The sequence below is a fragment of the Belonocnema kinseyi genome, chromosome 2 (assembly GCF_010883055.1).
Source record: "Belonocnema kinseyi isolate 2016_QV_RU_SX_M_011 chromosome 2, B_treatae_v1, whole genome shotgun sequence".
In the NCBI taxonomy this organism is placed as follows: Eukaryota; Metazoa; Arthropoda; class Insecta; order Hymenoptera; family Cynipidae; genus Belonocnema; species Belonocnema kinseyi.
In genome coordinates, this window is record NC_046658.1 from 59,805,437 (window position 1) to 59,818,287 (window position 12,851).

The 12,851-nt window shown below is 29.4% G+C and overlaps 1 protein-coding gene across 1 annotated transcript in view; it reads right to left on the reverse strand.

Annotated features, from left to right (window-relative positions):
* Positions 1-12,310, reverse strand: part of LOC117166971 (EF-hand domain-containing protein D2 homolog) — a 90,905-nt gene extending 78,595 nt beyond the window's left edge. The window contains exon 1 of the mRNA XM_033351476.1: positions 12,141-12,310. Within this exon, the coding sequence (XP_033207367.1) occupies positions 12,141-12,310 (170 nt within the window). The remainder of the gene's footprint in view (positions 1-12,140) is intronic.
* Between the last annotated feature and the right edge of the window lie 541 nt (positions 12,311-12,851).

Sequence of the window (12,851 nt, forward strand, 5' to 3'; positions counted from 1 at the left end):
TATCATTCACGTAAAAAGTGAATTTATTTTTAAATGTGGTTGTCGCAATATTGTAGACAGGAAGTATGCTAAAGATAAAACCACATCCCATGAGTAAGTGATGCTGGGGAAAATCGTACCGGAGTCCGGATTGTTTGTTATCAACTGATACGACGACAAGAACTCTTCCTTGGATTATCATCGGATTCATGGCATAGCACTTGTCATGGCTAAAATGCTGCATGTATCATATTCTGTTCTCAGAAAAAATAAACGAGCATAATGAACTCTGGTCTATTGTTACGCATTTTTCTGAAGAGAAGACAAATTAGAGATTATGAAAAGAATTGACAGTTATATTCAAACAATACTCCACAATTTACTGTGCAATTACAAATTAAAAAAGAAATTATTAAGATGAAGATACCTCTACTTAAGTGAAGATAAGGATCAATGTTAAGACAAATAAAACATCCAATTTTTGCTAGATATTGGGATAACGTAATAAAAACAAAAATATTTACGAAGTTTAAGGTCCTTTTTGCAACGGTAATTTATAATAAAGGCGAGACAAAATTGAAGCAATTTCGAAAAGTAGAGTCGGATATGAAGGAAAAACTGTTTATGAATTATCAATGGACGAAATAATTACATAGGTATAATAAAAGTGTAATACGGCTTCGCAGGTATGCACACTTGTAATGCGTTCCTACTTTTCCTGGAGATAATTCGAGATCGTGAGAGAGTAAATGATGTAATTAAAAAAATGCTTAGTTTTTTTCTAGTTTAACGGCTAAAACATTTAATACTTTTTTCAGATATTTATATGCAGGCCACATTTTCTATTTCACTAATTCACAAGATTACAATTCTTATTGCAATATGCAGCCGAGTATGCTCTAATTTGTGGTCAGAGCAACTTTGAGACTGTCAACTTATACATCTATTTCTTCAAAACTGGATAAGTTTTTCTAATCAAACTTTTCTGTTCCCAATTTTGTAAGACTTCCGCGTGGGAGTGATATTTCGTTTCATCTTAAAATGGCGATTTAGATTTTGTAGAATTTTTTTTCGTTTTCCCTTAACAGTTCCGATTTTATTGGTTATATAATGAACATGATCCGTTTAATGCAATCTGATTTTTAACCTTCTAAAATTCAAAAAATGATATAATAATTTGCTGCATCCAATTTTGAACCTAATTTAAAAAAACTTATTTTAAACATCAATAATAAAATAATATTAAAAAATAAAAAATTATCTATAAATATATTATAATGATTCAGTGAAAGAAGAAAAATCGAAATACTGAAAACATGTCAAATCGAAGTGACTGTTTTTCTTCCAAGTTTGCACACCTAGCGTTTTATATAGGCGGAAATGTACGTCTGAATGGAAAAACGGATGTGGTTTTGCGACTGGCGTAATTTTTTTGTTTTTAAGTAAATGTTTCGTGTCATGTTGACAAAGAACCGGAAATGATTGGAAGTCAATTATTCGCGTAAAACAAATGCAATGAACAATTGCACATATAAATAAAAAATATCTGCTTAGTTTTGCGTTGCGTTGTGTAGGTCGGGTTCGGCGATTTATGTTCGTGACTCACATTATAATGCTCACGTGCCACATCGTTCAATTACCGTGTTCAAGAAGAGCAAAATACTGATTTCCAGGTGCATAACTGCATATATCGTTTCAAACGACTTTCATTTTAAATCTCTGCAGTTCAGGCTTCTTTCCTTACCATTATTCTGATCATTAATTTGTTGCAGAAATAAATTGTATTAAAAAACAAATTTGATCACTTTTTAAGAAAAAGATTAATCTTGGACCACGTATTTGAACTTTGTCCTTTGTTGTTCAAAAAATCTTTATTCTCTTCCTTCAATCTTCTATAACTTTTGATATAATTGAAATAAGGAACACTTTCTTGCTGAATATGATAGCGCGCGTTTATAGTCTTCTTTCGAAAACTACAACAAAATTTGAAAAATATTCAAAATCGAAAAAACGAATACGATTTTTCTGAAAATATTAAAAACTAACCCTTTTTTGAGACAAGCAACATTTTGCCCCCTGCAAATATAACTTTGGAATGCTTCCCGTCAACGATGCAAGATTTTGCAAAAAAGCAATAGGTATTTTATAAAGGATATTTTCAGAAAAATTAGAAAATTCTATTTTTTCAAATTATTATGGCGGCGAAAATTATTTAGCTCACATAAAACTTACAAGATATTTTACTTATTAAAGTGCAATTCAAAAACAAAATTGTCAAGAAATATAAGTATTGTTTTTTTTAGAAAATCAACTATTAATATTTTCAGCAGCCGAATTGTATTTAAATTGAGGTCCACAAAGTTTGATTAACTTAGATTATTCAGGTTCGAGGAGTTGAATGAGGAAGCTGACAGTTTCAAAGTGACACTAACAAAAATTGAAGCAGACGTAGTTGCGGATTGCGACAAAAAATAAAATTTTCAGTTTAAAAATAAAATAAAAACAAACTTCCGAGGTATTAAGTTTTTTTCTGCGGGGGAACCAAGTTTAATTAAAAACAGTGAGACAATTTCGAAAAAACTTACCGAGAATTTTGAGATTAAAATTTCATGGGTTTTCAAAATCGGCTTCAGATAGCGATTGAAAAATTAATTCACATTTTTTTGCATGAAGAAAAACTTACTCTGGAGGTATAGGGGTGATATATGAGAAAAAAATTGAATCCGAAAAATGAATTTATTCTAAAAAATCAATATAGAAGATTCAGATATCAAAGTTTATGACAGATATTCTTTTGGGCAAAAATTTATTAACTTAAAACAATTAAATTATCATTAATTTCAAGAAATATGACTGCTAAAAATTTCAAAAATAAACCATCACACCATTCAAATTCTAACTAAATTTTTCATTACCATTTTTTCAAACAATTATTTATCAAAAATGATATATCGAAAAATTATTTAAATATATTGTATATTTAATTTAAAAGAATTTTTTAATGCAAAATCTCTATTTTCGAGCAAAGTTCTGATTATCTAGTTCTGCACTGGCGCCCTTTAGTTCTAAACTTTATTTTATAAAAATCTTCACTTGATTTTAAGTTGAAAACCAAAAAAAAATATATTTCTCAGTAAGACGTTTAAAAAAATGTTGCTGTTGAAGAAGTATAATTCTTTGTATAATAATTAGCTCAGTTTCCAAAATTGGTTTTAAAAATGTGGAACACGCGAAATGACAGATGCACACTACAACAAATTTGGTAAATGGGTCGCGGGTGCAATTTCGCAACAACATTCGCCTTTTTTTAAAGATTTTTAGAAGCCTGCCCTGAGGCAAGAGAGGGTCACGATCTCTAGCGTCTGTAGCTTCGTCAGAGTCAGAGGATCTCTTTCTTCTCTCTAATCTTTTTTTATTTTTTTTTTACTCGCTTTTCTGTGAGGAGTGTATTTTGAACCGACCGTGGCGGCGAGTCTAACAATGCGGGTTGGTAGGTGGGCGATGGTCAGGTATACCTATATATGTATAATGCCAGCGAAACACTGCTTCGTGCCCAGTAATATCAGTACAGGTCACGCCAATAATAATTTTGTCGTCAGTTGTTGAAAAAAATATGTCTAGACATGGAACGATTCTATTCATAAATTTATAAACTTGACTTAAATATAGACTATTTTTGGACTATGCTCGTTTTTCTTATAAATATAAGGAAAATACTATCATTACAGAATATACCCTCTGGACATGGTTTCGCCGTAATTAAAAAAAAATTATATTGACACATGATGCTCCTAAATGTTTTCAAAATTAAATTTTACTATTTTAAGTGCTGACATGTATTTTCCTTTCAAAAAATCATTTTTAAATGTTGCCGGGTACTGCGAAAATGGTATATGCACTATATTAGGGTGGGCCGAAAAAACTAAATTTTAAAAATCGAATTTCAAACTATGTGAAAAAGTAGTTTTTTCATGAACCTGAAGTTCAGAATCTTCAAATAAATGAAATATTTTGTCCAAAATCTATTTTATATATAAATATGGTTCTAAACACAATTTAAAATAAAGTATTTTACGTTTCTTTTGGTAATTTATTATCTGTAGAATAAATGAACTAACATTTTAGCACTACTTATAGTTTATAAAGCCACAATATTAAAACATTTCGTTCATTTGAACATTCAGAACATCAAACAAGTGTGTTTCATTTTTTTTACCTTCTTTGAGGTCTTCCCCGACTTAAAAAATTCAGACAATTCTTTACTGAACGTTCTCTAGGAAATAATTTAGCTTTAGTAGACCCCTGTTTTCAAAAACCCCTTTTAAAATCTACAGAAATGTCGGGAGAATTATTTCAGATATTTGAGATTAATTTAATCATACAAGTACAGTAGAAAAAAATGTTCATGACTGAAAATAGATAATTTAAAAAAAGAAACACAAAACTCAGTTTTTCAAAAATGTACAGTGCTTACATTCGTTAATTTGCAAGCATTTAAAAAAAATCTCTAGTGTATTTGTATGAGTAGAAACCTCCTAAATATCTGAAATAATTCTCCAGGCGTTTCTGTAGATTTTAAAAATGTTTTTTTTTTAAACAGAGATCTATTAAATCTAAATTATTTCCTAGAGAACATTCATTAAAGAACTATCAGAATTTTTAAAGACGAGGAAGACTACGGAGAACATAAAAAAAAATGAAAAACACAATAATATCAAATTTATGAGAATGATAATTTTTTAAAAACACATTTTTATAACGCTCGCTCTGAAGGCCTTAATCAATCTACACCAAACGATTTATACTTTTTTAGGATTCCAATACACTACTTTTCCACCACATAGTTCCAAATTCGATCTCTAGCATTTGTTTTTTTCCACCCACCCTAATGTTTACTGCATCACAAAAGCTGTCATCTTATGCGAATACGTTAAATAATTGATTCAAACTAAAATGATGTGTCATTTAAAGAACTAAACGTTTACTTGGCAACAATATATTTTAATTTAAGCGTAAATTTCAATACAAAATTCCGTTGAGATTTCTAACTTTGAAGTATTTATCTTGATATTTCTCGGTCATCTTCATTAAAAAAAAAAAATGAAATTCAACTTTGCTCGGATTTCGAAAAAACTCTTTAATTTTATATAATCGATTAATCTGAAAACTTAAGCAAACGAATTTAATTATTTAACTTCATTCTAATTGCCTTATCGTTTCGAACCGCATAAAATAAAGGGGTAGCATCACGCGACTTTATAAGCATTTTAAAATGTAAATCGTACGAGGTCTCGTCGAAAACTTTGTAAGGTGAACAGAGTTCAACATAATTAGATTGACAAAATTCTAGTTTTCTCCTCACATCAGGAGATATTCAACGGAGCAAACGAGATATTTAACCAAACTCACGCAGTTCCCATCAGCCTATTTGACTTTTTATTTTGATAAAAATTTTTATTATTATAATGGACATAGCTTTAGAATAAATTTAAATTTTATTATTTTAAAATAATACTGACGGAGAAATATCAAGTTAATAGGCTCAAAATTTGACCTTTCAAAGAAGTATTTTGTATTTACTTTTTGCATTGAAACTTGTACTTAAATTAAAAGGTATTCTTACTAAATTTAGATTTAATTCTGTAATTTTTGTTTGATTAAATTAGTTGAAGTAGTCACCCTAAAATAACAGTATTTTGTGATGCAGCGCACACTCCATTTTTGTAGCGAGCACCACCAAACATTTAAAAATAATTTATAGAAAGCGAAATAAACATTCGCACTTTATAAATAGTCCAAATTAAACTCTACTAACATTCATGAACATTATATGTCAGCATTAACAAATTCTTTGGACCCTTTCTATTTTAAACCCGTTTGATTTCAAGTCCTAAAAGTTGGAATTTAAAACTATACAAAAATACTCTAGATTTCTGATGAATTTATGTATTTATATTATTCCTTCTTCGATTTAACTCCCGATTTAAGTTGAATCATGGTATCTGTTTCAGATTCTCTAATCATATCTCTTGTTATAAATGAATTAAATATTTTATACAAGTATGGACATACTGGAGGATCAGAAAAAGTTAAACTTCGAATTTCTGCCAGTCAAAGTCAAATAATCGAGTACAAAGCTTTTGGAATAATTAAATAATAAAACGGAGTATCAGAAGTGAAGTTTGTATTTCCATTCATTACAAAATGTCTGATATGCATTTTTAAGAATCGCTTTAGTATTTCTGGACCAGAAGGTTCTTGAACCCTGCGAAAGCACGATGCCCTGAAGAACCTTCCATGATCTCCAAAATAACATACTTCCATTCTAATGAAATTATCATTTACTTTTAATGAGTCGATTCGTCAAGTTCATTAATTAGTCAAGTTTCGCCTTCCCCTTATTGACATTTGTCATGTAGTATTAGCAGATAAATGAAGTTTTTCAATTCGGTATTTCATTCTCCATATTTATATTGATATTTTCTTGATTCAATACTAATTAATTTTACGCGTACAGACTTTTATATACCAAACTTAAAAATCACAAATGAAACACTGAACGATTACAAATGAAGTAATTACCGTACCTATTCTCATGGAAATTTCCCGCTGAATCACTTCAAATGAAATGAAACATCATGCATATCGAAAATATTCTTTAAAATGTCGCATTATGTTTTAAACTAATGCAGGTATGTATAACTCTTTTCCGATTAAAAATACTTAAAAAATAGTCTGTTGACGCTTTTCTCTATCTCGCTTATTTAACCAATTTTGTATTCGAATTCAAAATAATAGGATTCTATGATGTCATTCTATGAAAATGAAAAAAATTAAAAATAAATTAAGTGCAAGTTAAACATGTGTTTTTATTATAATCAAAAATTGACTTTCAGGGGAAAATTTAAGTAAAAGTTTTTGCTTTACGACAGCATGTATATGTTATTATTTCTGAAGAAAATAATATTTTAATCGGTTTTTTAAATATTTTGGTAGCATACAGTCGTTCGGACAAATTGAAGGAGTAGGAAATGGGAAAGGACGAGTCCCGCCGAAAATTCGGGACGACTTGCCAAAATGATGAAAAAATATTTGACCAATCCTGAATTTCAGCACGACGAGTCGCTTCTTTATATTTAGATAAAAATATAGAACATAAAACGTTAAAAAAAGTATCAACAAACTTGGTTTTAGAATTGAAAATTAAAAATTGAGAATAGAAAGCTGTATTTATGAAAAAATTCTCTTTCAGCATTTGTAAAAAAATCCACAATATGGTGAAGTTTTTTAAAAGAATTTTCCACCGGATTTAGAAAGAAACCTAAAGTTCTATAAGATGCAAGACGGGCAAATAAAATCCCTTAACTAGTTTGATAATAACACCACAGTTTAAAGATTGACAATTATTTTTGATAGTCTGCATCTTCTGCTAAAGAAAATTTAAATATTCATATACTTTGTCCCATTTTTTTTGTATTCAATTGTTGAAATTCGTTTTGTTCTTTTAAGTATTATAAAAACAACATAATTTATCTGACTGATTCAGCGAAACTAGTATGAACCGCGAATTGAATTAAAATGGTGGCAGTTTTTACAAGGCTTTGTAAAATGAAATTTTACTTTCTCAATTGAAAAGGGTAAAAGTGACGAATTTTCGAAAATAGGTAAACAAGTTAAAAATAGATGAAAAGGATAAAATATAGATGACAAACTGTGATGACTGTAAATTTTTTATATTTTCAATAGCTTCAAGAGTTAAAAATTTTAAGTCTCAATATATCTTACACAAGTAAACAGTATAATTTTAAAGCAGTTCCAACATTTTCGGCTTTAATAAAGACTAGATTATACTGAAAGCGTATAACAATTAAAGCAATCGAAAACCACAATTTAAAAAAAAACCAAGTCTTAAGAATGATTCATTTTAAAGTAAGAGAATGTGGTTAAAGTTCTGAACGTTCAAATGAACGAAATTTTGTGCTGATGACTTTGCAAACCAGGAAAAGCGTTAAAATGTTTGTTCATTTATATTGAAAACGTTGAACGTTCAGAACTTCTGGTACATAGTAAGATGAAGTATTTAAATTAGAATGACTTTAAAATTTGACGTCAAATTTGAAAAACTTGTAAAAGTATATACAAATTTTTGAATTTCAAGTTCACAAAATATTTTGTGGTATGCAAAAATCAGCAAGTATATTTTCATTCAAATTTTCACTATTATTGTAATATAATCTTAAAAATCTGAAAAAATGACTTCATCCTAATGTAAAAAATTAGATTTTTTAAGATGAAACATTAAAAATAACTTCCGTAGAGAATGTTGGTGTTAGTTGCTGACTTTAATAGTTCCTAATGATAACAGAAAATTCATTATATATTTTAATAAATTTTTTAACTTTAATGATACCATTTTTTTATATTTTCATTACTGTGTGAGTTTTGACATGATTTTATGATCACAGAAATAATTTTCAATGATAACAGTAAAGTCATTAAGTTTTAATTTCCAAATTAACAAATATTTAAAAACAAAAAATATATTTTAAAGGAAAATTTATATAAAAAGTATTGAAGAAGAAATTTGGTTAATGAAAGTTATGTCGCTGAACAAATTTTTAAAGAAAAAATGGTTTAAATGCAATGTTCGACGACAACGAAAAACCCTTTTCATTAATATTTGAATAATTATTAGCCTACATTTTTTTATAATGTCCTCTTTTTAATACAGTTTACTACATTCAAAATCGGATTTTAAGTCATAATTTAAAATTGTAAAATGTCTTGCTTTCGAATGATCCATGTTTAGACCATAACCATTTTTCTCAAATGAGTCTCACCATATTCGAAATTAGGGATCATTATTTCAAATTTATATTTCTACGAAAATTGTCCATATGTTCATAATTCCGATATGAAAATTGTTTCAATTTCCACCCTGAGATTGAAGAACCCGTTAGACATTGGCTATATAATTTCATTTCGAAACATTATTAGGGATTGTACAAAAAATAAAATAAACTTGCAGAATCGGAGTAGACACGAAAGTTTATATTTCTAAGTGCTGTTGCTCTTCATATTGAGCAATAAAAACCTTTTTGGAAATTAGAATATTGGGCCTGAGCAATAAAATAATTTCTAAAATGTGATTTGATGTATAAATTTTAGGATTTAGATTGTGAGATTATTTTAGGATTCAGGACCTAAGTCCTTAAACTCATAAAGTACCTCTATATTGATATTTACAATTACGTATTTATGAACAGTTATTATGTAGTTCCTTGAAACCGAAATGCGACCATAAAAATGGAACAATTACGCCTAGCCTAGAAACTTTTACTTCTGGTTCGATCCTTGAACCAGTGACTCTCAATAATTCTGAATTAGAAATGCTAATTTTCTTGAAATTTATTAACCGGGTTTCTATTTCTCTCCAGTTTTTTTTTTAATTACTTGCAGTTTTGTTGTTGCAAAAAAATAGATAGTCTAGTTTCTTGCTACAATTTTACCGATCCGCATGTAATTCAGAATAATGACTCTCATTTTTATTGGAATTGTTTGCTTGCTGATATCGCTTGAAACCCAGGTTGCAATATAATAAACGAATAGTGAACTTATTTTGATGAAAAGGATTAATCTGTTTAGGTTTTAATCATTATTTATTTTTCTATTTTATATACTCGATTTTGCTATGAACTAAAAGTAAAACTGAATTTTTTTCTAGTTATTTCTTTTACTAGAAAAAGGAAATCTGATAAGTTTATAGAAGTAGGCATCGAAAGGTATTCCGCCGCTTTCAGGATTCTCTCATCAATTGAAGTGACATTAAGATAGAGGAACAGTGAAGGCCTTGAAACGTGGAAAGTTATTTCGATCGAGATTATGCATGTCTCCAGAAACATTAACGAACGAGTTTCTGGTACCATATATGGTCCCCTTTGAAAGCCTGGCCAACTTCGACTTTTTATAGGTTTTATAGTTTCATTTAATGAAGAGTTACTTTGTGTCTATAATAGTTTGAGAAAATATTATCATTCATTTCCACTTTTCTCTTCCTTGAATTCACTTTTTAAAATTACAATTAAAAATTTGCAATATTCATTATTTTAATTTAATCTTATTATTGATAACATAAAGGATATCATATTACACTAATTTGTTTCCTAAAACAAATTTTCGAAAACCTAAATCTAATGAAATTGCCTCTATGTAATGTAAAGGTTGTTTTATAATTAATCTTTTATGATTGGTGATATCGAGGATGATATACTTCCTTAAGATTATTTTCCCAGCGAAGAAGTCTTCACTTTCGTTTACTATCAGTCTTTGACTCATTGCTCATAAAAAAAGTGTGAGTTGCGATAATGTGAATACGAGGTATTTATATTCCTAGTAAGTGATTCGTGTAAGTCAATCACGTTTATTTGGGAAGAAAATTTAGCCATGTATCAATCTTCAAGATCAAAATATTGTTAACGATATGTTTTTCTAAACATTTGAAAGTTTTGAATTTAAAATCATTTAAATATTGAGCCTTTCAATTAAAAATTCTACAACAATTAAGGCTTCCAATTTAATTATAAAAAATTGATTCAGTTCAAATGTTTAAATGTTTAATTATTATATTTTGAACGCTTTTAAGTCAAAACCATACAGTTCTCAAATCCATCCCGAACTGGTTTTGCTGCGCGTGCTGAAGTCACAGCATATTTTCGCGACAAAATATTCTGCTTTTAAAGGGTTTTCAGACGACCCGTATTTCACCGATGACACGAAATTTTTTTTAACATATCATGAGTATTGGAAGTATTAGAACTTTTGAAAACATTGATATAGTTTATAAAAAATCGATTGAATTGAAAAAATTTATTGCAGTATCTAAGCCAATATTGATATCTAATATTTTTGTGCTGATTCTCATTTACCTTGTCGTTTACTTCCCTAATCCAAAAGAAAAATGTTAAAAAATCATAACGTACAAAATGGTGTACAGTTTTTCCGAAAATATTTGAATAGAGTTTTCTTAAAAAGGTCATCGTTTTATTTTTCTTTAATTTTTTTCCAAAGTTGGTACTATTATGATGGATTTATTCCAAAAGAGTTTACTTAACTAATATGAAAAAAATACAAATTCGCATTTCTTTCCAACAAAGAGACGAGATATGAAAAAAGACAAAAAGTTAATATCAAAAGTGTTTTAGTTAAAACCTTCTAAAAAAATTTTCTAAGTGGTTTTCTCTATTTTATTATCTCGAAATTTCCACTAAATGCAACTAAAAATAATATATAATTGTATTATTTGCAGAAAAATACAATTATATCCGAGTTTATTCATATTTAAAAAAAAAATTCTAAAAAAACGCAAGATAGAGAGAAGTGCTTGCAAATTCAGTAATAAAGTTATAAAAAATGAAGAAACAACAAAAGATGGGAATTTCAGAGATAATTTTGTTTACAAAATTTCAGATGAACCGCCACCATTTGGTTAGTTTATTATTATTTTTTAGCTGAATTAAAAAGTGAACGAAAAGATACACATATCAGAATCAAGAACAAAAAATGTAATATCAATATTGGTCTAGACACTGCAAAACGTAAAAAAAACTCAACAAATTTTTTATAAAATACGCCACCATCTTCAAAAGTTCTAATAATCATAAAATAGTCTAAAAACTCACTTTTTTTGTACCCCAACGTTTCTGGGACTTCAGCATGCACTGCCTGCCCGATTTGAAATCAATGCTGTCAAGAGTCGCCAGTCATTTAGAGTCATTTTGCATGTTTTACTAACTGATTTTCTTCAAAAGAAAATTAGTCAGAAAATTACTCATACATAACACTTCAATAAATTCCTCAATCTATAAAGGAATTAATCAAATGAAAAAAAATAATACTTACATAACTAATTCAAAACCACGTGCCACAAAAAATCATCCGTCCGTCAAAAAGCCCGAGGTTATGGCACAATTTCGTCTCAATCTCAAAGTATTGAAACTACTCTTTTAATTTGAGCTTATAGCAAACTCTAAAATAATTTTCTACAGAGAAATTTGACAGTAAAACTTTGACAATTTTCAACTGGACCAAATATCTTTAATGAAGATATAAACGTCGCTCTTGTTTACGAAATCCCAAACTTCATAAAAAAATACAAAACTCACCGGTTGAAGGTTTGTTCGTATTGTTTGATCTCGCGCCTCGTGAGTTCATGAAATTCGGTGAAAACATTGATAAATTTGTATTGTTTTTTGACCTCTTTGCCTTCCTCGAGTTCGTCATTGATCTTTTGGCGCCTGTTAAGCAGGGTGCTAAGCTCAGCGTCTGCTGGCATCTTATCCTCTCCCGGTCAAGGTCAAGGTCGAATACAAAACGCGTCACACTTTTCTTCTCTCGGCGGAGGTCCTGCGAGCACGCGAGGTACCTATCGATTGGATTCTTCGTTGCACGAGGGATCCGAGTAATTTTCTGTTTCCTTGCACAAAAAAATAGGACAATCTTCCTGTCAACCACGGAAACGCTATCGCTTGGGCTTCACGAGGGGTCTTTTGATGATTCGCAGAACTGTCAATCGTCTTTTCTTCCTTTTAAGGGGTTGTTTTTTTACTCGAGGACAACAGCAACCCACCTGACACAAACACGTCTGTCCGCTGCCGCAAGCAAGCGTGCACTGCTCACTGCTGAATGACTCGTCGAGAGCGGGCAAACGAACTGCAGGGTGGCGTGATGGACAAACCCCTCCCGCGGATTTCTTTTTTTATCCCAGAAAAGATTTCGGGTAATTATTATTTTATTAATTTATTCGTTTGTAATTTTATTAATTTCACCTAATTTTTTATAATTTATCATTGTTTTGGAAAACCTGATTGGCTTTT